Source organism: Numenius arquata, chromosome 13, assembly GCF_964106895.1.
Source record: "Numenius arquata chromosome 13, bNumArq3.hap1.1, whole genome shotgun sequence".
NCBI lineage: Eukaryota > Metazoa > Chordata > Aves > Charadriiformes > Scolopacidae > Numenius > Numenius arquata.
Window position 1 is genome coordinate 10,544,310 of NC_133588.1, and position 27,211 is coordinate 10,571,520.

General features: G+C 48.1%; 1 protein-coding gene across 1 annotated transcript in view; it reads right to left on the reverse strand.

Moving 5' to 3' along the window:
• NFAT5 (nuclear factor of activated T cells 5) overlaps positions 1–10,304 on the reverse strand; it is a 67,658-nt gene extending 57,354 nt beyond the window's left edge. Inside the window, exon 1 of the mRNA XM_074157996.1 lies at positions 10,232–10,304. Coding sequence (XP_074014097.1) covers positions 10,232–10,304 — 73 coding nt within the window. The remainder of the gene's footprint in view (positions 1–10,231) is intronic.
• Positions 10,305–27,211: the final 16,907 nt, after the last annotated feature.

Here is a 27,211-nt window from a genome sequence, read left to right on the forward strand (position 1 = left end):
AAAAAAAAAAAATCTGTCTTCTGTTTGAAATTGCTGCCTAGTCATTGCATTGAGTGTCTTCTATCTCTGAAGTCATGAAAAGTAATAAATAAGCAAGGCCTATGTGTCTGTGCTATAACATTAATAACTTTCCTCATCTACCCCCTTCATTCAAATCTTCTTCAGTTTTGTATCTACAGTTAAATTGTGCAACACCTTGTATATGCTAAAACTTGACATTAATTCAAGGACAGACAATGTAACAGATGATAAGTCCACTGAGGGTTAGAGTTCATGGGGATAACTGGCAAGCACGAAGATAAAGATCGTATCTGGATGGATACAGAGCGCCTGTCGAAAGCTTTTAGGGATTCCAACATCCCTTGACTAAAACTATCCCACCCCACTCCCCAGTAAACTGAGCTACTATAGTCTGCTGTGACCACCTTCTCAAAAGTCATACGCTGTTATACTTAATGATCTCTTTGGCTCAATTAGATTGTCTTTCTTTACTAGACTTCTAAGGGAGGGAAAGCACTTGTACTTGGAGTTTCTTCAACAGATAACTAATATCCCCCTATTCAAACACCCAGAGTACTTCAGATGTCTTTCCTCTATGTCTAAAAGCTGAATTCAGTAAAAATAAAGCCTGTAGATTCCTTGGCTCAGGTGCAGAAAGGTATTAATCTTCCTGTATAAATTCTTTTGCTATTGTATTAATGTAGTGAAATACCTGCACAGCAAGGAGTACTTAAATTTACTCTAAACAATATAATCCCTTCCTTGCTACCACACCTCCAAAAGTACCTTTTTTACTTAAGTGGCAGCTTAACTTAACTGAATTACTGAAGCTTAAACTGAATCCTTTCAGGCCACAAAATAAAAAACCAAATCATTTCCCCATCTGATTAAAGAGCAACTCCATTCCAGGTGAGGGTCAAGTTTCAAGGCGAGGCAGATGGCCCTGTCTAGAATTCAGATGCCCTAAAAGAAAAACAAAGTAAGATTTATTCCCAGTTGAACACAGGCTAAGGAAGGGCACTGATCACACTCATACAAACATACTTACAGACCAGAGATGATTGAAGTTCTTTCTCTATCGCTAACAAATGCGGAGAAGAGTTTAAAACTGCTGAACACGCTGAGTGTGCCTGGAGCACAAAACTCCAGGAATGCCCAGAAAGTCACTTTCAAAGGAACATGCTCTTGAGAAATAGGTGTAATCCCCTTTCTTAAGGGAGCAGCATGGCAGTCACTCTCCCAGTAGGTTTTGAACCTGGTAGATATCCTCAGCAAAACTGCTAACAGGATACAAAATCTCAGTGTACATTTCCTACAGATTTTAGGCAAATAAACAGCTATATTCAAAAGGAAAAAATCTGACTTAGCGCCCCAATAAGAAAACGACTGCAACATAACACTACACATGAGAATTTCTGATTCAAGAACTCACAAGAGTCCCAACAAGAATAAAAGCTGTTCAGCTGTTCCCTAAAATGCATTTAGGGACACAAAGATAAAGGGTCTGGAGCATCTTTCACATAAGGAGAGGCTGAGAGAGCTGGGACTGTTCAGGCTGGAGAAGAGAAAGCTCAGGGGATCTTATGTGTAGAAACACCTGATGGGAGGGAATGAGAGGCTCTGCTCAGCAGCGTCCCGCGACAAGACAAGAGGCAATAAGCACCAATTAAACCACATTAAATTCCACTTTAATTATCTTAACCATGAAGGTAGCCAAACACTGGCAAAGGCTGGCCAGAAAGGTTGTGGAGTCTCCATCCACGAAGACAGTCAAAACCCAATAGGACATGATCCTGGGCAGAGGGAGTTGGATTAGATGATCTCAAAATGTCACTGTCAGCCTCACTGACTGTGTGACTGAAACTGGCACTGCCTCCACAAGTACTCATCCTGCTCCTCTCCCACCCCCTGCACAAATGGAACATCTGATTGTTTTCAGAAGTTTAACCTAAATCAGATTCCTGGGGTCTGTAGCATTTATTTATGAGATACAACCAAGACTATTAGGAACTGTAATTATAAGTTCCTCAATAAATTTGCTTCAATAGCTATACATGTTCCAACCTAAGTCATCTTTTCCCCCCCTAAGAAACAAAAACATACTCAATTATTTTAAACTAGGAGATCTCCTCATTCCTAATACTAAACTGAAGAGAGAGCAAACTTTAAATGGAAGGCAAGAAATATTTCTTTACCAAATCTACAATTGGTCTGTGGAATTTCTTGCTGAATAAAAAAAAAAAAAAAAAATTAATCAAGAGTCAAAAAAGAACCGAGTAAGATTCTAGATACTCCTCTTACACCCCAAATAGTTAAGCATATACACACATACACACAAAGGAACCTGACTGCAAAGGCAGATACACCTGAATTGTGAAACATGGGTCGTTAGTGGGACTCATGTTACTCCGACATAGATGTGCGGAGCTGCTTGGCACGAGTTCTGCTACGGCCTGCAGCTCAGGAGGAGCCACTGTCGCCACCAACGCTCTCCGAGGACAAGCACCGAGAGAAGCAGAATGTAATTTTAATGGAGGCAGGTTGTCACTTACAACTCACATCACCCTGCCCCACTTTACAGAGCAGCTTGCATGACCACAACCAGTTAATAGTCATATTAGTAGGTCATGTTCACTTACGCACAAGGAAACATAAACTGTCATAGTTAATAGAAGCTCCTGAACTCTGCAGCTTATTATTTTCCAAACACTCTGCAGTGCTACTATCAAAACTAACAGATTCTTCGGCTGAGTGAATCCATCCAAAATAAAAATTAAAAAAAAAAAAAAAAAAATCAGGCCTCTAGACAATGAGAGACTGAAACAACTGGTTTGTAATGTCAGTTTTTCTGAACGGGAGTGGAACTCCAACAGTTGAAAACTTTTTATTACTGTCTTTAAATCTCTTTCTTTCCCATATGCTTCATCTTGTCTGGGCATTAATATGAACTGCTATCCATCCTCCTTGTGTTTGCTAAACAGCCTGAACTTCACTGCAACTCAAATCTGCTTTCAGCATCAAAACTTTGCATGACTTCGGCATATTACATTAGTTTTATAAACTTTGTAAGATGACCCGAAATTCTTTCTAATTATTTACAAAGCAACTGTAAAACCTTTCCAACTGCTGGAGGGACAAGTAATCAAGGGGAACTGGAGAATGATTCTTCAGAGCATATTTATATAAATAGTGAAAACATTCCTCTGGTGCAGTGATATTCTTTTCAGAACTACACGAGTTAATAACAACGTAACTGATGTTGAGCATTTACATTTTAAACACTGCTAAAGCACTGCATGCTTTTGGAAATAGCAGTTACTTAAGATTTTACTATGTGCCCATTAAAATCCAGTGTTACAACACAGTTCAAAGTTAGATCTGCGGGTTCATCTCAGTGAGTTCCTAAAATAATTTCTGTACTCGCTGACGAGAAAGCCAGAACTTGTCTCAATATTCAACCTCATCAGTTTACTCTTTACATAAGCGCAGAGAAGATAATAAAGGTGATAAATTGCATAGAGATGACCACATACCTTACTTCACCTGCACTTTGGCCACTCATCACCTTCTGGTAGGGTTTATCAGCACATCTAAACTTCAAAAAGAGTTCAGGCCATTGCCTTTTTGTATAAAAGAAAGCATTACTTCTCTTTCATTTTCTCCAACACAAAAGAAGTACATTTCCACGTACAACTAAGTCATCTGTGTACCGGTGCAAAAAAATCAGACCAAGGCTGTGCCTGACAACCATTTTTAGTCAAGACACCCCAACAAATGGTAACTATTCTGTTGAAAACTTGTAAGTAAAGAACCCACAAGCTGGGAAACATAAAAAAATTTACTTCTTGACTACACTAAACAGCAGTATCCGATGGATTCCCCTTATAAGCAGCTATAATGGATGTCGAATATGCAGGTCCCAAACTAACTGAAGCACAAGTACTCTTGGCTCCTAATTTTTTAATATTCTAAAGATTCTCAGATCTCTATTACAGCAAGTGTCAAAACTGCATAAAGAACTTTCCAGAGCAACACAAAATGTAAGGGATGCCAAATGGCTTAACCTCGCATCAAAGAAGAATGCAATGAGCTAAAAAAAGAAAGACTAAGGTAGGTGGAAAGCAAATATTGGGAAAGAGTGTCTTCCTCTAAAGCATATCCGCAGTCAGAAATATCCACACAATAACTTAATACGGTTTTCCAACGTCTGGGTCCCTGAGAACCCTCCAACACTAAAGGATGTCATAAAACGTACCCATTTGACTTTGCAAGTGGAAAAAATCTGAACCCAACACATCTGATCACAGGGAACCACACATTCCCAGCCTGCAGGTGCAGCAGCCCCAACTGACAAAGCACCAAAGCCCATTTCCTTGTGAAATGGATCACTGCGATGCTTGGAGTGCTTATGCCAAGATCTCACAAAATCAAGTCCAATTCAAGCTCCTTACTGCAATATTCAAATCCTTCCATGGGACTGAAATATTTTCTCTCCAGTTACAACTTCTTTGAATATCTAAATTCAAATGGGACAAGAGAATTGGGCAATGCATGGAGATTCACTAAGAGGAAAAAAAAAAAAAATCTACAACTTCCATAACTAAGTATCCAAATCAGTAAAATTGGCAATGAAAAAAAAATCTAACCAGTCTTAGAACTAAATAAAAAGTTTACTTAATTCCTCTTAATTTCCCCTACTCCTTGATCCACACCACACATTTACACTAAGATACAAACAGGCAGCAAAGGAGAACCTACAGCAGAAACAATCTCACACTCTTCCATCCACACCTGCAGCAGGGGAGGTGCCCGGCGTCCTGCCCAGCTTCCCAAGCTCCAGAAATGGATTCCCTCACTTATCCCCAAGAAACCAGCCCAGGCAGGAAGCCTGGCTTTCCTGGTCTCAGCACAAGAGTACAGGCACAGCAAATGCAACAGAAGGCACAACATGAGTAGCATTTCTTTCTGTAGCAGAGCCAGTTTAGCAGTTCTACCTCATGTTACCTCCTCCACCATTTAATCCCAGTCCTCGATACCCCCTTTCTTGTCTTGACACCACTACTTGTGCAGCTGCACAGCAAACTAGACCGGGGAGCAGAAAAAAGTTGAAAAATCCTATCAAAAGTACAGTATTATAGATTGGTTTCCTAATCCCATTCATCTTGCAGCCACAAAAAACAATTGTGCTGGCACAATTCAGAGGACAGTACGTGGGCGAGAAGAGACAGCAGGAAAAAGGCTCTGTTTAAACATCTCCATCACTTAATTCAAATTACAGCGTGAAAAGCTGGGAATTCAAAATCCTTCCCCCTACCCCCAGCACCACACAACCATCTTGCAGCAACATATTTCATAGTTTTGTTTTTTCAAGCCAATAAACTAGAAAGATTCAAAGTAGAAATGGACATTTCCAAGGCTGACACAGAATTTAAGGAACTTTGGTAGAATCCATTTCAGTTGACTTAAGTCAGAGTGACCTGGGGGCTAATGGAAGAGCTGCAACAGGCAGATGGACGCAGTCTGTCCCTCATATAACACTCAACACTGCTTGCCCAGCACAGCACCTTCTATGAGCTACAAAAAGAAGCAATGTAGTATTACAAAAAGAAGCTAAGTATTATTTTTATTCCTAAAAACTGCTAGTACTAGTTTCAAAGTGCAAAACTAAAAGCAGGTTCTCACTATTTTTACAAAGCATCTGTTCTATTTCCTCTTCAGTAATTCAGTCACTGTCTTACCAGAGTTATCCCTTTTCTTGGATCATGGAAAGAAAAAAGTTCTAGTAGGGGAAAAAAAAAATTACCAAAAACCACATGTTGTATCAACAATTCTCAGTGAACACAAGTAGATTACTGTCACTTAACATTTAAGCATAGAGGAAAATTGAGGTTTGACTATATGACATTTTTAGGGCAAAAGAGCTATTTAGGAGACTACTAACATTTTTCTTGTTGCTCCAAAGTTCCAGAAAGTCTCACAGTTTTACAGTTACTCAGCTGTGTAAAGCAAAATGTGATAAAAAGTTCTGATCGTACCTGCTGCAGCACAAAAATGCAACTTTGTTACTACACACATTGTTACTTTTTAATTGTTTAAAGGAATGTATCAGCTAAAGTAATCACACATTTAATCAGTTGAGATTTAGTACCTGACATTTGATGAACTACTTTAATCAGTTTTTCACTTCTGTCTGTTTACAATGAATAGCTATACTTTGCTATATTTGAATGTTGCATATGATATTCAGCCACAGAACAACTAGCCTCAAGGTTTTAGGTTTTATGCTCCAGTGATTTTTCTACTACATTACTAATTTGTATGCACATTTGGGTTGTTTTATTTCAAAAAGGACAGCATGTTATGTAAAGATGGGAATTAAACCTATTACATTCTAAACATTTTCAGCATTCAAAAATGCATACAATTTTGTATATCTCTATTGTCTTCTTATTAGGAGATACCATCCTTCTACAATGGTTACAAAGCATATACCTTTTTAAATATTGATTATATATAAGAAAGGTTTTCGTCCTTAGCACTAGTTAGTTCCTCGGGAGCTGCAGGGATGAGCTTCAGCGACAGGCCTTGGAATCAACACTTTGAATTTATTTTTAACAGCTATAAATGTTAAACTATTATACACTACAAACTATTAGACTGTTAAACAGCTATAACATTGCAGAGGCCTGCAACTTAAGTACAGTTTCACTATCATTTTAATCCAATATAAACTGGCACTGCTGCTGAAAGAAATAGTCCCACCCTTCCGTACTGCTAGTTTTCACATGTCCTTTCCTTGAGTCAGCACAAGCCATTCACGAAGACCCACAGCAAACATGACCAGGATACTTACCTGGTTAAAAATCAACATTTCTCTTCCCTTTTTCTTTTTCTTTTTTTTTTTTTTTTTTTTTTTTTTTTTTGTTGTGGTGCAGGGTGAGAAGGAAGAAGGGAAAAGCTGAGTTAATTTTAACACGATCGGTTCCCCAATCCAGTTCACTGCATGGCCACATAAGCATTGGCATAAGCGGAGCAGCAAGGAAAAGAGAGGGGACAAGATTGCTTTAACTCAGCAAGTGGGAATTCATACTGGCTGGACCTGCTCGTGAAACCACACCTACGAGAGTAAAAACTGGAAGACAAAATATTTAGATACTCAAAGAAAAATACTCTCTTTCCCAAGCTACGCATAAATGAAAAGAAACAACTCAAAGGAATTATCAGATCAAATTCTAAATTAACGACTCTCCCTTTGTCTGTATTGCCATTTCACCTTAGGACAGTGTGCTTTTAGAAGTTTGGGTTACCATTTTTGAAGGAATATGAAAACAAAAATTTTAACCAAAATAGCAGGGCAAGCCAAAACTTTAACATGTAGCACAGAGACAGACAACTTAACTCGGTCTGTGCAGAGAATGGGACAAATTATAACATAAAAATTGCACTAGCGTCAGTTACATCTTGATTGACCGGGTTTTCAAATAAAATTTCACTTTTAGAAACAGGCAAGTACATTTTAATCAGCACACTAATAGTCTTCCACTTTAATTTCCATAAACTGAAGTCTGTATGTTTGAAAATCTCAGTTACTCCCTAGACCACCCCAATCTTGCAGTTTCTCTCACTTTCATAATCTTTTTATTTCCAAAACACCACAGTGATCATCATTGACAAACTTACAAGACCGGTATCATTAAACCGCAACTGTCCCGACGCGCAGACAGGAATGCAATTCAGAGGAAAAGTTACTGGCCCCAATTCAATCTGAGAGCTGGATTCCAAACTGCGGGGTGGCTGTATTTGTAAAAGGAGAGCAGTTATGAGAAACTACATGCTCCTAACACACCCTCATCACAAATGCATATTTGTGGCTTTCTCACTGTGTTCAGACCTTTCCCTTTATCTCATCACTTGTATTCATACTCTGATCCAAAGGATCTCTCCACAGGATAAGTTTATCCATATCTATCTATCTAGGAAAAAGAAAAAAAAAAAAAAAAGCACACTGAAGTGTGTTCCGACTAATCAGATAACCACAACAGAAAACCTTTTCCTAAGTCCAGCTAAAAACCATACTAATATATCACAGCAAAGAGGATCACTAAATTATTCATCCTGTGAAAGCATATGAATATGTTGTAAATTTTAATTTAAATTAAACTGCATTTCAACTTAGCTCTCTCCTTGATCTTTTATTATGATAAAATATGAAAAGCAAGTCTTCCTTTAACCTCTTTATAACCATTCACTCCTTTATACACCTCTACCACGTTGTTTGAATCAAACAGCTCACTACGGCCTCTCCTAAGCATCATACACCCTTCTCTGGAGCTCTTCTAGCTCTGAACCCATATCAATGCCTCCAGAAGTAAAAATACAATCTTGATTAATCAGTGTGAGATCCTTTTCCTACCTGAAACGGACACTCAACCATTCCATTAAATATAAAAAAAACCCTAAAATTTTTGTGAACTCACCAATCTCAGTGTGAATTCTCAAGTTCTGCTCAATTAAGGATGAGCCCTTTAAGAAAGTTCGCAACTTACATGGAACATTTTTATTTTAAATGTGTTACAAATTGCTTTAACAGTGCACACTTTTCAAATTTCCAGTACAATAAATGGTAATTTTGATGGGGTTTTATCACCTGTATTTTTTAATTAGAGCTGCCCTGTTTCAAAATACTCTTTCCCTTCTATTGTTCTCACTAGGACTGAAACCAATTAGTATATGTATGCCTTAGGTAACACCGGAGCCTTAAATCCCCGTAGAAACACCTTTTAAAAAATTGCAAACTGTTACACACTGGTGATAACTTTAAGATCTCTAAACAGTGAGACAACGACTTAGAGCAGTTTAAGAGTTTTAAAGATGTGCTTTGATTCTTTACAATCTTTTTAATTCTTTTAGCTTCAGCCCTAGCAACACACAATTCAGAGTTAATGACCATTACAATCAGTTCCAAAAACTCCAAAAAAGTTTAAACTTTCCTGTAACAATATTAAAATCTGATTACCTTCACTTAGGGGTAATAAATGACTTTCCATTTCTTTTATCATACAGCCCCAAAATTGCTTCCCCCCTCCTGCTGTACTGTGGGGGGATATGTCCAACAAACTATTAGTGGTGACTTCTAAGTCTTTTACAGAAGAGAAAACGAGTTAAGAACTCGCGTAGCACGTAGCATTTCTCCTGATACCCTCAGCCTTATTACTGTGTACTTGTCAAAACTAAAATTCAGGTATTATGAAAGCAGGGCTCCGTTCGTTTACTTTCAACATTCCCAACGTTCTCTCTTGGTCTCCACTTCCCACGTTTAAGCGATGCCGTGTGTCGTCGTCGTCGTCGTCCCCGCCGCCCCCCCGCCCCGCTGTCCGCCCAGACCCCGGGGGATGGAGTTCACCCCCGGAGATGCTCTCACCTCCCCGGCACCGTCACCCGCCGCGCTGCTGAAAACCGCCCCTCCGCTTCTCGGGCTCTTTGCCAGTTTCTACCCCAAATCAGAACCTTCACGTCCTCTCCGAAGCTGCTTGTTCCACCGAAACTCTTCCCCCTCCGCCCCCCCGAAAGTTAACGAGTGGTTTTAGGGAAAAATCACCAGCCGCCTGTATTCCCGGTGCCCCTTTACTTCGTGCTCCCAACTCCCTGCCGAGGGAAGCGTTCACCCCCCACCCCCCCCCCCCGCCCCGGGGGCAGCGCCGGGCTCCGGCGGGGCTCGGCCCGCATCCCTGCGGATGCGAGGTAAACAGGGCGGCGAGCGGGGCCGCGGCCGCATTCCCGGCCCGGCACCGGCAGGGATGGATGGATGGATGGATGGAGCTATGGAGGCTTGCGGCGGGGCCGCACAGCCCCCCGCCGCGGTGCCGCTCCCGCGGGGGCCGCCGCCGGGCCCCGCAGCGCAGGAACCTGTCGGGACACATTCTTGAGGCCGCGGCGGCCGGGCCAGGAATGCGGCCGGGGGAGCCGGGCTCGGCCCCAGCGCCGACCGCGGGGGCCCCTCGCGGCGGGGCCACGGCGGCCCGAGCATCCCGGCACGGCCCGCAGGCCGCCGGGGGCGGCGGGAGGGGGCCCTCGGGGCGGGCCAAGCTCCCCGTCGGCCCCGGGAGGAGGATGAGGGGGGCGGCCTGAGGCGCGGGCCCGGCCGTTAGCGACGGTTAACGGCGAGGGAACGGCTTCCCCGCCACCACCCCCCCGGCACGGCCCCGCCTCCCCGGCCCGGTGCCACACTCACCCTTGGAGTAGAGGGACTTGGGGGACTCGAGGTCGAGGTCGGCGCTGAGCAGAGAGATGAAGTCCGAGGGCATCGCAGCTCCGCGGCCCGGCAGGGGCGAGGGGGGCGGCGGGAGGAGGGGGGGGCCGGGCCGGGAGGGGGGAGCTGCTGCCTCCGCCGCCCCGGGGTGGGGAGGGGAGACACCGGCAAGCGAGAGCGCGGCGCTCCGCACGTCGGGACCGCGAATCGGGCTAGGTCGGGCCAGGCCGGGCGGGAGGGGGCTCCGCTCGCCGTCGGGGACCGGGCACCACCACCCACCGCCGCCGCTGACAGGAACCGGCTGCTGCCAACGGAACGCGCCTCGACCGCCCCCTCCGTTACCGCTCTGCGCCTGCGCGGGCGCCGGGGAGGGGGGCTCAGACAAGGAACCCCAGCGCCGCCGGCCCGCGCATGCGTCCCGGCGGGCGGGGAGACGCGACGATGGAACAGCCCCCCGGCCGGGCCCTGCGCGCTTGCGCGGTGGGGCCAGCGGCCGCCCCGCCCCGGCCGCCGCCGCCAGGGCCGCAGGGCGCATGCGGGAGGGGGCGGAGCGCGGCGGGAGGGGGCGGAGGGCGGAAGAGCCGCCGCGGTGGCGGGGGGTGCGGAAACGTCTAGAACGGGGGGCGGCCCCTGCGGGAGTCTTGGTGCTGCCGGGGGAGGCCCGGCTGAGGCGCCGAGGGCAGCGCCAGGTAGGCCGCAGCTTCTGCGGCCGCGGGCTGGGGTGTGAGGCGAGGGTCGGCTGCGAGGGAGGCCCCAAAGGCCCGAGGGAAAACATTTTGCTGACAGGCCGGTCCCCTCCCAAAGTGCGGCCGGGCCGCAGTGGTGGCCCCTGGGTGGTCCTGGACAGGCACTCGGCGCTGCCTTCCTCGCCTGATGTGGGAAGAGGCGAGGGGGGACACAGCGGGGGGCGGCTGTGGGGCAGCATCCATCGCACCTCCATCCCTGCTGCCTGCCAGGGTTTGGCCGCCCTCAGTGCCCTGCCATCGAAACTGACGATGCAGAGGGTCTGTGGTCCAGACAAACTCCCCTTTATATTGTCCCAAATAAAGGTGCAGGTGTTTCGAAGTAAATAAAATGGAAATGTGGAAAGAGCGTTACCTGTGTGTTTTAGTTAGGTGAAACAAAGATGACATACACTTTAAGAAAACAACTACCCTGGATCTGGGTAATCTGGAGAACGTAAGTACTAAAAAGTTGAGGAGGTGAGGGAGTTTGGGATCCCTTTCCGTGACTAAGAAGGTGTAGGAAGGGGGAGGAGGTAAGGAAAGGTCACCCGCACAGATTTAAAATTACTTTTCCAAGGTGACAAAAGCCTGCTTTGGAAACGGGGAAGGGATGGGAGAGCGGGAGGGCTCGCCCTGTGAGTGAATGGAGGTGCCAGGCGAATGCTTAAGCTGTGAAAAATGGAGGCGAAAGGAGCTGTGAACAGCTGACGCATACCTCGGGCTTGGCAGAGGGTCCGGTTTCCCCCTGGGGACTGTGTCACCGAAATGTTGGCTCCCGTCCCTCCCGCAGCCAGCTCCTGTGCTCGTCCGCTCTCATATCCCAGCAACATCGCTCTCCAAAAACACCTGGCAGCTTCCATAAACTCACCGTAATCCCCCCAACCAGGACAGCAGTGCACAGGAGGGTTTCCATCCTCCATCCACCACTGCCGGTCAGTTGGTCACCATGGGACGGCCTCCTCCCCGGTGTCTTCACCAGATCATAGAATCATAGAATGGTTAGAGTTGGAAGGACCTTAAAGATCATTGAGTTCCAACCCCCCTGTCATGGGCAGGGACACCTCCTACCAGACCAGGTTGCTCAAAGCCCCATCCAGCCTGGCCTTGAACACCTCCAGGGAAGGGGCATCCACAGCTTCTCTGGGCAACCTGTTCTGGTGTTCTACCACCCTCATAGTTAAAAAAAATTCCTTAATATGTAATCTAAATCTACCCTTCTCCAGTTTAAAACCGTTACCCCTCATCCTATCACTACATTCCTTCATAAAGAGTCCCTCCCCATCTCTCCTGTAGGCCCCCTTCAGCTACTGGAAGGGGCTATAAGGTCTCTCCGGAGCTTTCTCTTCTCCAGGCTGAACAACCCCAGCTCCCTCAGCCTGTCCTCGTAGGAGAGGTGCTCCATCCCTCTGATCATCTTCGTGGCCCTCCTCTAGACCCGTTCCAACAGGTCCTTCCTAATGTCCGACCACGCTCCTGCGCTCATGGTACTGTTGCTTTGGGCGCCGGGGTTTTGTTCCACCGTGTCACCCACACAGGCCGGGCGCCGAGACAGTGCCTGTGGAGTGGGTTTGGTGTGGCACACGCACGGCGTCCCCGTTCACAGCTCTGCGGAAGAATGATGGCAACTGCCCAGTACGTGTTCGATTTTATTTGAAGTCAGGTATCTCTTTCGTCCCAGACATGCTCCTTTAATCCCCCGGAGCTGTGCTGCTGGCTTTTCCTCTCCTCTGCTTGGCTTCATCATCACTTGTGGCGTTCTGAGAGGGCACAGCGCTCAGGCCATGGAGTAGGTCTACAGGTTTCAGCACTGTCCAAGGGCTCATTTGTATCTAGACTCTAACGTCCTTTTATGTCACCATCTACCCTACCATATCTCCTATTTATGCCCCTCTCATGTGCTCACCCATTACAGTTTTGCACCAGCTCGTGCTCAGGTGTGTCGGGGTTTGCCCAGCAAGGCTCTCCATCTTTTCCTTAAGGAGTCACCTTGTCACCTGCTAAGGCAGCCCGTGTGTGCCCTGGGGAGCCGGGAAATGTCCCGCTGTGCAGAGGCCATCACACCAGCGCCGTGCCGGTGACCAGCGCCCTGCCAAGGCGTGCATCCCTCCAGCGTGGGGGTCTGCAGGACCCTTCCCTGAGCGGTTACAGCCTGGATGCAGCCACCCTCTTCCCGGGGAGCACTCGTTATGGCACAGCGTAATTCTGGTGCTGTTTCAGGGTGCTCAGCAGCGTTCACCCCATATAGTGAAAAAAACCACCATACAATTTTCACTAAACGTGTTGGTTTTATCATGTCTACAGAGCAGAGCGTTTCTGAGGCTGAACAAGGTTTTTTTTCCTTTCTTCACCGTGAGTACAATCACCCCTGGGAACAGTTCTGGCCGCTTGTGCTCTGCCATGTGAAACAAGAGCGGCACTCACGCGTTTTGCTCAGAATAGGCTGTTGAGGTCTCCTGGACACATCCCCGGCTGTTTGCTGCTGCCAGGAGGGCTGTGCTTCTGCCTTTCAGAAGCGCCAAGCAAGTTTCCTTACTGCCTGTGCCCAGAGCTTGCCCAGGCCTTTTCCTCCGCTCCCGTAGCTCCTGCGCCAAGTGGAGCGGGCAGACGGCATCATGTGAAGACATTGCTCATTTGCTTCAAGCCAGGCACGAGTATCCTCCCAAGTTAAAAATCTTCCAAAGGGTTTCACTGTAATCACTACGCTATCATTCAGCTGGCAGGTGACATTTCCTTATGGCAACCCAGACATCTGCGTCGCAGTTGCTTCATTTATGGCAATGGCAAGGAGGGGTTACCAAGTTTCAGAGGGCCACGTGCCACCGCTGAGTTCTGTATGCCCAACTTCGGCCAAAAAATCCCTCGCTGAAAGGAGATGAGGAGCACCCAGATAGCAGTCCTTTCGGAGAGCTGGTTCTGGAAATGTTACAAGAGCAAAAAAATCCTTTTGTTAACGGAGCAAAGGGAAGCAACGTGAGGCAGACCTGGAATGAGAGCCGAAGGCATTTCATGGACAGTTTCATGGTCTACTAGCCACTAAGAAACTGTATGTGATTTGAGCTGTCTGTAGGGGTGAGGAGGTGGTGCTTGTACTCTCCGAAAGCGGGTGACACCCTGAGAACAAGCACAGCTCCCGACTGGGGGCAGTGGGAACCTGGGGTGGGCAGCACGCTGCTTTGGAAAGGGGGAGGGACGGCTGATGTGGCAAGTTGGGAGTCCTTAGTGGAGGATCGTGGGCGCGATAAGCTTTGTGTATCACCCAGGGCACTCACACGCTGCATTTAACTTGCTGCCGCTTGTTTGTTGTCCTGAAAAGACATCGGTTTGTTCCCGTGCATGAGAAATAGGAAATAGCTGTGAACTGCAGGCATCAAAGGTGCCAGGATCACCACCGCCTGTGGAAACAGCAGCGCGTGAATGAGCTCTGCCAGGAGGTACCAGCGCTGCTTTTCTGCATGGTTTGAAAACGGCACTCTGTCCCTCCTGTGCCAAATCTTGGGCTTTTTCTTTAAAATTGAAACCCCAGTTGCGGTCCCTGGGTATCCTCCTGTGGCAGTGAGGCACGGTTCCTATGGCAGAGGCAGAGGCTGGGCTGCAGGGTGCTCTGATGCGTTTCCCAGCACATCTCGTGTGACCTGACAAATTTAGCTGCCGGCAGCCAAACAGCTCTACCATCACCACCATTTGCGAACCACAGACCAGCGCGGACCGAGTTCAGCGTGTTGGGTGCTGCAGCTGAGCCGATTTCATGATTACTGCAGCTGTAAGGGAGGACCGCTGCTGCTCCCACCACCCGCTGCTGCGGCACAAAACGCTTCTCCTGATGGAAGCTGCAGCCACATCCTCAAGCCATTTGTGCTGGTTCCACTGGTTTTCCAACAAGAGTATCCATGGAAGCCCCTCAGCAAAACATCCAGGTGGACGCTGAAGCCGATGCAGAGGATGCAGAGGCCAGCGGTGGGGCAAAGGCAGCCCAGTGACAGCCACAGCTGTGTCACCACATCGCTGCAGCGGTGACCGGGAGACTGTCTATAACCCATAGAAAGAGGTAGTTGTACCCTTAACTACATACTTCACCCCCTCCCATGCCCGGCACTCAAGCTCCATCAGCCCCACGGTGAGTGGTGGTAATAAAGTAGTCGGTCTAAAGCTAATACTTCTTTTTTGGTGAGGTTATTCTGCAGTGGGGTCGGTTTCCCAGCTGGAGTCCATCCTGCTCAGCACGGGGCAGGTCGTGCGGTGGAGGGGTGAGACCTGCTCAGGACAGCTGAGCACAGCTCAGCTCAGCATGACTGCAGGACCACAGCCCACCTGAACTGTTGGACTACCTAAGAACATGACAACCAGCAAAGCAATTTGCCAAACATAGCAATGCTAAGTGATTGAAATAAGGTAAAAAACCAGCTATAAATCCAAGAAAGAAAGAATTTCAAAGCGCGAGTCCAAAGGCGTTATTTAGCTGAGCTGCACTGGGACCTTGTACAGCTGTGAGAGCATGCAGGAGGAAAGAGGAGAGCTGAATAGACAGCACCGTGCAAACTGGCAGGCTCAGGTTATATGACCGTGGAATTAAAAGGATTAGCTGATAAATTTACTGAACAACTGGCAATTATTTTTATGATGGGAAGTTTAGAGAGGGGAATAAAATGCCATGGAGCAGTCACATTCAGAAGAGCTGAAGGGAAAGATCCCCCCTTTGGCAATCCCAAACCTGCCAGCCCCAGGAGGGAAGAGGAATTCATCTGTGCCAGGAGAGGGCTGCCCTGCCCAGTGAGGGAGGAATGCCTTTCCCTTGAGAAGAAAAAGAGCTATTCCTGCGCTGGCACTATGAAATCAAACCATTTGGGAAGCATCCAGGGAAAAAAAAAAATTAAGACTGCTATAATCACCTCCTGCCTAAGTAAGGAGGGAAACAAAGACTTTCTGAGAAGGTGCTACTAACAGATGGCCTATGGCAGAGAAGAAAAACAGATCTTACCCATGAAAAGGGAGCTATGAGAGACGGAGCAATCAGGGATGGAGCTCCACTGCCTTTAGGGGGCAAAGGAATTCATCACCAGCCATCAAGACTGGCCAGTGCCAAAATCCCCGATGCTACCAGCACAGCAGCAGCAGCTATGTGACTGTGAAGGACTCGCACTGCAGCAGGGACAGGTCACCCCCTGGCCGATGACTGTTTTAACTGTGAATACAGTTGCAGGTGGCACAAGAACATTCTCCTTACGGTCGAGACCCAAGCAAAGTGCCCAACCAAGGCAAGCTGCGTTCATGTCCAGAGCCAGCTTCTGCTGCCCAGTGGTCCTGCAGCCACCGAGGCATTATCCTGTGCTGCCCGAGGCAGGCAAGCCCAAGCAGGACACGAAGCGGTGGGAAGACCACCATCAGGCAGAGCTCCTGAGTGACAGTGTGTCCTCAGGACTGACTGCACACCCAAAACCAGGGGAAATGTCTCTGAAATTGGCTAAAGTCACAAGAGCAAACCGCAAGCCATGACCACCTCCTGCAGCTGTTCCTCACGAAAGCTCACAGGTCCCATCCAGCCATGTCCAGAGCCAGTTGGCTTAGGGAGGGCTTTTGGCTGTGAAGAGCCTTGCAGAGTCCCAGGAAGGCCAGAGCTGGTAGAGCACAAATGACAGCACAGAATGAGGATAAAAGTGGAGAAAAAAGGAGTCCCCATCCTCTGTGGAGTGCGGCAGTAACAGCGTAGCTGTTCAGTCCCCACCTGTGGCTTATCCAGCCTGGGGCAAACTTCTAAAGCAAGGTCATGATAACAGCTGGAAAGGAGAGAGGCCGGGGATGGCACGCTCGGATACCGGCTCCGGTGCTCCCAGGCACTCCGAGAGCTGCACACTATCACCAGAGAGGGGGAGGCGATGGGAAAAGGCCAAATTTGAAGAAAGAATAGATAATCTGCTCTTTGGGAGGAGAGGGCAGTCCCATACAATTAGACTTTTTAATGACTGAATTCGATCAGTCCAGGGTGCAGCATGGAGCAGTGCCTAGCAGTGGGAGTCGGGGAAATAACCGCATCATGGCAGGTTAGCAAAACACAAATACAAGGTTTATCGGAGTCCAGTTGGAGCCATAAACTCCTCCTGTGGACCCCGGACCCCAGCACGTGAAAAACCCGTGTGGAGCACACAGCGCAGGTGCTGCCAGGGAAGGTGGGACTGTCCCTCCTTATCTTACAGTTTTGAAATCCAGCTTGAGTTACAAGATGTTGAAAGGGGCAAAGAAGCAAAAAGATGAGGCGCAGGCGGGTGAACGTAAATACTTCACAAGCCAGAGTGCAGGAGGTTGTTCAGGACATTACACATACCTGACTTTGACACACTGACCTGGGATATAGATTTACGCGAAGGCAATAAAAGCTGTCGCATTAAGCAGAGCTGCTGAGCAACCACACGTCCAGCCTACCGAGTGACACCACTCCCATGCCTTTGACAAACCTTAAGACAAGCGGTTATTCTGGGTGGTGCATGATGGGAAAACGTGCCAAACAAAACTCCAGTTGCTCCTACCCCGGGTGCACCAGTGAAAGGTCTTGCAGCTGCAGCAGGCGGTAGCTGGAGCACTCAGCAGAGGACCCTGTGGCACATACGACACTGATTGTGCTGGCCAGGGGATGCCGTGAAGTAGCACATTAATCGTGCCATGTCTCAAATTGCCAGTGGATAGCAGCGGGGAGGATTTACAGGATTATTTTTTTACTTATGTTTTTACTTAGAGCGGACATGCCCTTTCACTGAATCACGGGGACTTTTTAGGCTGTCTGGAGAAGCCGGGCACCAAACGGTTGCTGGTGATGATAGGTCTGGTACCCATCACCCAGGGAAAGGAAAGCTGCTTACACTTCCCAAGACAGAGAAAAGTTTCACATGAACATGATGAATCTGGTAAAGCAAGGCAAGAGAGAGGTTTATCTTTACCAGTGAATCTCAGTTAGGAACTCAGCCTCCAACCTCCCTTGACTTGCCTAAGATCTGGGTGAGGTTTAAGCTACAAGAGCAACTACAATGTTTAATCAAATCTTTCTCCTGGGTGTTCTCAGCAGCCCCAGGCCACACACTTCACATCATGCTGTGTTGCTGTGCACACAGCAAACAAAACCCAGCTTGCATTCCCTGTCCGGGAAAATTAAGGGGACAGTGTAGGAGGGATTCGTACCAGCTGCCCTTCGGGGTGGCTGAAGGTCACCCGGGGTCTGGCACAGCCCAGCTGTTTGGTACCAAACCCCGAAAGTCAGCGTGGGATTGAGTCCTCCAGTCCCATGGTTGGTACTGAGCTCCGGGTCTTGATCACAAATGAAACTGGAAGCTGGAGAGGCTTAGATGCTAAAGCAGGTTGTAGATGAATGACCCCTGAGCTTGTTACGCATTTTTCTTCACTTTTATGATTTTTGAACATTTTGTGCCTCTCGCTGTGGATAGACATCCAGTTTCAATGGCAGGTCTAGGCAGGTTTGCTGGGGGATTCTTGAAACGAGCTCTGTAGATCCTTTTCAAATGTCAGTTTGGCTGATGGGCAAAACCTTTAACGTCCCGAAAGGGCAAACTCCAGCAGTGCCTGTGATGGAAAGAGTGAGCAGGATCTGAACTGTGGAAGTGATACAAAGAGTGGAAGCTAAAATAACACGGTAAAGGAAATCTGTGCCCTGTTTGGGAGCAGGAGGGACTGCAGCTGGGGGTGTTACGCAGCTGTCATGGGGTTTTCCAGTCACTGCAGCAGAGATTTAGAAGAAGGTGGGCACCGTTTGAGATTCTGCCTTTGGGGAACTGCTGATCCCCAAAGCCTGGAACAGGTTCCCGAGGCAGGACCACTGTCCGCTTCTGCTCTGTTTGACGTGTTTTTCCCTGGAGCCTGCATTGGTGGCCGCTGCTTGGCAGGCGGAGGGAGAACCTCATCCGGCTGCAGTCAGGGATCTGAAGGAACCAAGGAGCAGCATCGCATGGCTGGGGACATGGCTGAGGCGACACCTCAATGAGTCTGTTCTCGCTCGCATGTCTGTGAAACGTGGCAATGCGTTCTGCACCCATCTTGATTTTGCAGTGATAATATATGGAATAAATGTAACTAAAATACACAAAAATCCTAACCAATTAATTGCCAGACACTGAAGCAGGAGACTTCCCATTAAAAGTTATGTGTTCTGTGTAATTAAGGTATTTTCTCTTTTCATAATGAAGTTCTTCTCCCTGCATAAGCAGTTGGATAGCAGCAGGCGTGAGTGGGAAGGAGCCTAAACCAGGATCGTGGAGATAAATTAGCAGGTTCATGCGTAATATTGCTAACCCCATTTGCAATTTCTAAGCCCCACGTAGGTGTTTTATTTTCTAACTGTGTTAGAAAGATCTGTCAGAAAATAATTAGGCTCTGTCAACAGTTCCCCTATTCCCAGATTACTGCTTCCTGACTCATTAGAGCTGCTGAGGTTGGCAGGAAACTTGTTTTATAGTAATTTCTGTTAGCGGTGTCCCTGGAGAAGAGACAACACTGAGCGTGTGACACCAGCGTTAACTTCGTCCTCGTGATGGAGGCACGGGGCGGCCAGGAGCTGTCAGGATTGTCACACGGCAGTTACTGCTGGCACGAGATGTTGGCACCTTTATATCCCTGAGTTGGAGCCAGGGACTGGCCGGCTGGGGATCCCGGGCTGTGTGGCTGATGGCTGGGCAAGGTTCGATTTTAAGATCTAGGAACTGGTGTGCGCAATTGGCTGGTTTCCTGAATATTTGGCTGGTTCTTAAGGGTTTTAAAAGAGAAAAAGGGGCCGTTTAAAACCCATGAAAGAAATGGGTCTTCCCATTCCATCCCAGGCATAAAGCCACAGCAGCATCCCCATCTTTGCCTCCGAGGGCAGCAGCTGTGATGTGTAAACACAAGTTGGCTGCGTCAGGAGGCACCTCGCTTTCTGGTAGCCTCACACGGCTGCCTGCCCATTGGCAGTAGGGCGAGCGTCCAGCTGAGCACATCCCAGGGCAGGAGTTTGTTCCCTATAGCTCTCTGCCCCTTATTTTCCCCATCCCACAAGTACTAGATCATTAGGTAAAACCCAGTATTCAACTTGTAATGATCCTAAGGCTGCTGTGTCGTCAATGCTATTAGAGGGCATTTTTTAAAGCTGCAGTGTTTACCCTTTGGCATTTATATTTAATTGTAGAAAATATCTGTATCGATTTCCACAGCATAACTCAATAACATTTTTTCTCTTTAAAAATGTAACTATTTTATATTTAGGCCAGCTTAACACCCCAAAATGGATATTTTTACCATTAGAATAATACTCAGTATGTTGCACTTTTTCCTCGTGTTTTATGAAATACTTTTGAAAGGACTTCTTTTCAAAGGCTGTGGTCAGTAGGATAATAGAAGAGGACAACACAAAAGGTAGTGATAGGCTAGTGCTAATGAACAGCAGTACAAAATGTTGTCTGTACGGGACAGGAAGAGAATGCCATTCACGGGTAACGGTGACATGCAACTCCATAGCTGAAGGTCACAAGCTTAAAAAACGGTGAGATTTTCTGTTCTAAATTATTGCCGTGTTAGTTGGAAACAGCAAAGGAGAAAACACAACTGGCACTCATAAGGTGGCTGGGGCTGTCAGCGCGGGGTTTTTAAGACACCTGGGTAGGATGTGGTGGGCAATGTAACTCCCACACCGATGGAGTATTTCAGGGTCTAAGGCTCTGGGAAACCTGGGGATGTTTGGGTGCGGTTATGGTCACAAAGGATTCATTCCAGCTGGAGCAGCTGCAGGGGGTGACTACAAGGGAAATCAGAGCCTAGTTCATAAGTGAAAGACAAATACTTTTTTTTCTTTAATTTATCACAGTGAATGCTGAGGTTACTCTCCATGAACATGTAGGAGGAAGAGAATGGGTATAAATGAAAGGCTGATAATGACACAAGACCTGTACGTATGAACTGGTGCCAGGTACACTGCGGCTGGGAATTAGGAGAGTTTCTGATCATCATAAGACAGATGGATGGTGGGACCCTGTCTGGTGGGAGCACAGGAGAGCGAACCAAAAGGCAGAGCGATTCATTTAATACCAGAGTTAACAATGGGTAAGTTGTTAGTTGACTCTAATGACCTCCAAAGTCTTCTGCATCTCTATGTTCCCATGCCCCAACTCTGCCCATCTGCAGCCAGGGAAGGCAGAGCTTGGGCACACACCTGGGCCAGGGCTGGCACTGGCTGCTGGGCACTGAGCTCCCGCACAGAGAGGGCAGCGAGCCCTGGGGCTGCCGGGACGGATGGGTCCTGTGGAGCACAGGACAGCACAGATTTGTCATGCCTTTTGAAAATCTTAGCACAATGCTTCAGGTCACCTTCATTAATCAAGCAAAAGAAAGTGTTGCTTGGTCTAAATAGGAGCAGGATACGTCCTCTCTCTGTTACAGACACAGTGCTTGGTTTTGGGTGCTAAGGAGGCGAGAGCAATTTGAGTTGGTCCAGTAAAACCAAGTTTATTTTGTTTCAGTTGAAAGCTTTAATAATTGAATCCATCTATTAAGAATATTTCCCAGTTTCTGAGGAGCTTATTATGTTTATCAAAAGGATTTGGTTTTACCTCCCCTTCTCCTGCAGGCTGCAAGGAACAAGCTCTCAGTTTGCACAGTGCTATCCCTGTAACTCAGCAGCACAGAAATCACCTGGATTTATTCGGGCTCCCCATCCTCCAGCTACAACCACACAGAGCTCATCGTGGAAGGAACAAAGCTGGGACAAGTGTGCTTGACTTCTAGCCACTGATTTACTAATTAACAACATCCCAAGATAAGTTTCCAATGATTTTCCACTTTCTGCAGCATCATGTTCCGACGTTTGGCTTTCCCGGGCTGCACTAGCAGGGACGCGGAGGTTAGTGAGTGACTTACCGCCTGAAACAACAGCAGATACATGGGTCCTGCTTGCAATGAAGGTAATTGTGCTCCGGGATGGGGGGGACCATGGTGTTACTCCAAGGCCCTTTCCGTCCCTCCGGAATGGCCACCCAGGCTTCCCCTGCGCTGCCTGGTCCTGCTGCGGGGAGACACGTTACCTGCGTCCCCACCTGCCCGCGCTACAGTTCATCCGGAGCACTTCACAAAAAGACATTTCTCCAGGATTTCAGAGATTTCCTGCTTGTCCCCTGGCAGAGTGGCAGGTCCTTGCCACCACCCTCTTCTCTGAACCCAGCGGGTGTCTGTGCTCCCACTGAGTTGCAGACCACACGGAGGATACGGGACATTTCTTTTGTGCTCGGCTGCACAAACCGGATTGGCGACTCCTCGGCACAGGTCGTCCAAGTTAAACATTTTGGCCCTTCTGTCTGTCATCCTCACTAAAAATTAACTCCCTACAGAACGCTATCATTGCCAAGAAAACCTTCATGTCACCAGCCGGTATCTGGAGAAGAGCCCAGCAGTGCTGCAAAGGCAGCATCGCTGAAATCCTGCCTCTCCTGGGCGAGCAGGGCTGGCTGCCGGAGGCTGGCTGTGCTCAGAGGTGAGCGACAGTACCGTCCTTCCTGGGGACAGGAGCTGCAGGTTTCCCTCCTTCCCCAAAGGCAGCAGCTCCGTTCTGGCCCTTGCCGCGGCCTCCCTGGCTTGGGGGAACTATCAGAAATTGTACAGCTTTTCTCAGGCGTCGCTGGCTCTACGGCGTCTCAGCATCCCCACAAAGCTGGACTCCAGCCCGGGCGCCGCGGATCCCGGCCGGGGCACGTCCCACCGGCTCCTGTGCTGCTGCACCCACAAAGGGAATTTGGCCCCAAGATAACAATCCTGTTCCTGCAAGAAGCCGTTCAGACGCTGCGGACCCGGCGGCCAGGACCCATCCGGAGGCACAGAGAGTGGCAGCCTCGTCCCTGTACCAGCGGCTTCTGCACCCAGAGCTGTTTCCCCTCTGCAGCAGCGGTGCTCGGCCAGCGATGCTGCTCAGGCTGGCGTGTCCCAGCAGGAATGCTCCTGAGTCGGGCATGTTTTCCAAACGGCTTTACTGGGAGTACCACAGCTCAGCAGATCATCTAGCGGCATTCCCGAGTGCGTATCTCCCTGCAGCAGGCATGAAACGTTCCTGGAAAAGGAGCAGTGTTTTGGGCAGCAACAGTGGTTCTGTCCCTCTCCAAATTGCAGTTGTGTTTTCTCTCCCCTTTCTCCCTTCCCCAATGCCCGGTTTGAGCTGGAAACAAAGCCAGCGCCCGCAAACTGTTTTCCTCGCCGGAGCTCTGGGTATGGCTTGGAAACCAGCGCAGGATGGTATTTATGCTAAACGTGCTTCAAATCAATAGAGAAGGGAAATAAGACACTGCCCATGAATATGCAGAGATACGGGTGAACAGCAGCTGAAGATGGCACAGCGTAACGGCGGTGGTGGTGCTGGCCCAGACGCAGCTGCTGGGGACGGGGTTGGTAGGACAGAGGTGGACCAAACGTGGCTTTCAGGATGTTTTAAAGCACTTGCTTCTCCAGCTGATGCTTCTTATGAGGAAGTATCAAAAAATACTCTTTAATGTAAAAATAGTCTTTGGAGGGGAAAAGAAATACAACGCTAATTGAAGATTCACTGATTGGGGGTAATTAAAAGGTAAACAATAGCTAGCTTCATTAGAAGTCAAGACGGGATGGTGCAGACAGACCAACAGGTTGATTGTTGTGTCACCTTCTTTGTCACAGGTGCTGGGGTGACTTTTCTCCCTCTTCCTGAACTATCTCAGTGTTCCCTTCACCAGCGAAGGGCAACGTACAACCACACACGGAGCCAAGGCTGAGATGTGGGACTAATGAGAGGTGCTGGAGCATTTGGATTCCCCTAATTTTTTATCATCTCTGTCTCGGACATCCTGCAAATTCTCCTTGATGCTTGGAGAAATGAGACTGTGCTCAGTATTGACCCTGCAGTACTTGGAAGCAGATTTAAAAGTAGTTCAGAGCCTTCCCTTTATTTCTGTGGATTTTGGATCCAATTCCTTTTGATCAAAGATAAATAAAGTTTACAGCTAAATAGTGCTTGCCAAGAAAACAATTCACAGTCTTCCTTCACATTGCGAATCATTTTTTCCTTTCCTACAAGCACAGGGTGGAGGTCCTGTCCTGTGACCCCAGTATCTGCTTCCCAGACCCCAGAATGGTTTTACTACCCAGGACCCTCGTGAGGGATGCACAGTGGGCTTCACGAACTACCCAGCATCGGCTACAAAGTGCTCCCTCTACCCCAAAACCTCCACTTCCAACTCAATTAATGGCCTTTTTTCCCCTACATTATTTCAGCTGAAATCCAGGACCAAAGCAGACAGTTCCCACTGACTTCTCCTTGCCCTTTCATCAAGTCAGCAGCTGCTGGTTACCTGCCTTGCTGCTCTCTTGCTCCCTCCTGGGATGACCTGACCAGGTACTGCTTCCCTGAGGCTGCTGCAACTACCATGAGAGCCACAATTAGGCAAATTTTTAAGAGCCAGATTCTGCTGACAGCTGCGGGAGTGGGATGTTATATCCTTTTATAAGCATACATGTAAATAAGAGATGTATTTTGTGGTCTCCATTTCATCTTTCCGTTGAAAACAACCCTCCTACACGCTCTTCTTGCGGTGAAGAGCCCGTGTTCCCATGTGCTGCCGGAGCGTAACCGAGCTGCTGGTGGCACAAGGCGATGTTCTGCTGCCAACGCTCACACAGAAGGCAAGAGCCGGCACTGCTGTCACCGTCACACGCCTTACAGCATCTTATCTGACAAAACTTACGTCCATAGCTTCTTTATCGCTTGCTCATCGCACTTCCTAAGAGGTAACTGGAATTTATCAGGATTACGTGGGGCGCCCTCACAGCTCCCCGGCTGCGATTGTTAAAAGCCCCATTATAATTCCAGTGTGAAATATTGTACAGAATCAGCAGTTGCTGATCCAAGAGCAGACGTCCTCGAAACTGGAAAAGCAAGACAGCACTTAGCAATGTAAATACATCAGCTGGTCGCAGAGATCTCCATCACAAATAAGCAATTGTAGAACAGAAGGAGAATGATTGCATAATGCTTAATAAATGCGAGCTTAATAACGATCTATATTTACATCACTATGGACATTGTCCATGTCCACACTATGGACACGTTCTGTAGAAAACCCCATTCACCCCCCAAAAATGAGTTGCATTGCTTGCACGGTGCTTATCCACAAACTGCTGCCTTCCCTACACACGGCAAGAAGCACTGCTTGGTTACAATGCTCCGCAGACCATCTTTGGCACAGGCTCAGCTTTCGCTGATGCCAACTAAAAGATTTTTCCTCAACTGTCAGGAAGACACATCCCGCGTCTGCCGTAGCTCACCACTTTCTTAGCTTGAACTAATGATTAGTTTTAAGCAAAACAACTGCCACAACCAAAGTTCTCCTGCTCCAACTACACTACATTGACACATTGTCGTTCTCAAGAATTCAAGTCAGCTCTTCATTTACCTTACACCGACGTAGCACTGCTGATGCCCGTTTTCCCCCCCCCAGACTTTGGCAAAGCGGGAAGATTCTTCTGGGGAACAGCAAGCAGCTGCTGAATACTCCCCCCACCCAAATCCTTTTGCCCGATCATCATTCCCATTGAGGTGCAGTAAAATTCCTCAAATAGAGGTGATGGGAGCTTGTCAGGTTTGTAAAACGTAACAGACACTGGATATTCAAGCCCCATAAAACAGGCAGCCACCCAAGCAGGCAGTGGAGCAGCGCCTTTACACACGGACAGGTTGACTAAACATCTTGTGCCTGTTAGAAGACAGAGGCGTGCACTTTCTTGCTGTACACCTTTATTGAACACAACAAATCCACAACCCAGCACGTCTCGCTGGGCCGATGGCCTCCAGGTACAAAAAACGGCATTTCATGGGTACCCCTGTGTTCGAACAGAGCAGTGCCCAACCACCCCCCTGCCCACGTCCTCCCTGGGGCAGCAGCAAAAGCTCCCAGGTCCAACCTTGGTGGCACAGAGAGCTCTGCATTGCATTCCCCTACTGTTCCTTCCCTCTATCAGCTAACTTCAGCAAAACCAGGACCGCACTCAGGCCTCCTACCCATCCTCTGCAAACCGCCAACCCAATTAACAGTTACATTCTGCTTTGTCAAGGAATTTGGGTTTGTGGAGAGGCAGAAGAGACCAGCACAGTTCTGCTGGTGTTCCCAAGGCAGCCATAATACAGTTCCATCAACCCTGGAAGCTGCCTCCGTGCTCATGTTTGCAGTTCTTCACTCAACTCCTTCTCCAAAGCACCTGAAGGAAGCAAAGCACACACACCCAGCTTTAATTTCACCCAGAGAGTTTTCTCACAGGCTGAAAGCTGAGACAGCGCCTGCATTGTGCGGGGAACTTGGCAACAAACATTTGCTGTGCGAGAAGTTCAGCGTAAGGACAAAGATTTGGAATTGTCTTTTTTAATCCTCAAATAAAGTGGGTAAACAAGCTTTTTTAATGCCTCCTTTGTTGACTGAGCAGTTTCACACCTGTGGGACCCATCATTCAGCAAGCCAGAAGATGAAAAGAAGAAAGGAATGAGAAGAGGCAGGCTGGCCCCCACCACCTCGCCGTAGGAAGCCCACAGGCGGGGGAGATCAGTGCTGGGAGAGCACTGGGCTCACACCAGCCTACATCCATCGTGTACATGCCATCCTTCAAACCAGTCCCAGCCCTGGTGGGCAGAGAGCTGAGGGAAGGATGTGCAGGACAACAGACCAGTAAAACTGATACCCATGCTGGGCGCACTGGCAGATGCTGTTCTAAACTTGTAAGTAATGGAGAAGTAGGAAGGCTTCCATCTGGCTTCTGTAAATGCATCTCAAGCGCCTCGAGATCTTTGAGGGAGCCGGCACGTGCACAGAAAAGGGACAGCTGTTTGGCAGAGGCTGCTTGGGTTTCCACAAGGCATCGGACAAGGCTCTTCACAGCTCTTAGAAGCCCTGGAACGAGCCTGAAGGTCTCCACCCGGCAGTTAACAGGTTAAAAGGAAATAGCGGCCTCAACAAAAAGGCTACATAACAAAAGAGAATTACACGATCATGATGGCAAAAAGTTATCTAGAGTTACCAATATGTAACCGAATGTAGAGAGTGCCAGAAAAACCCAACTCAGTACAATGATGCTTTAGCCAATACATGCCCTCCAGCTTTCAAACTTTCTGTTGATAGAGAATCCACTATAAACCTCACTGAATTGTTCTCATGGTTAAGGACTTGGTGATAAATGTGAAAAAGTACCTATTTCCAGTTTGAACTGCTCT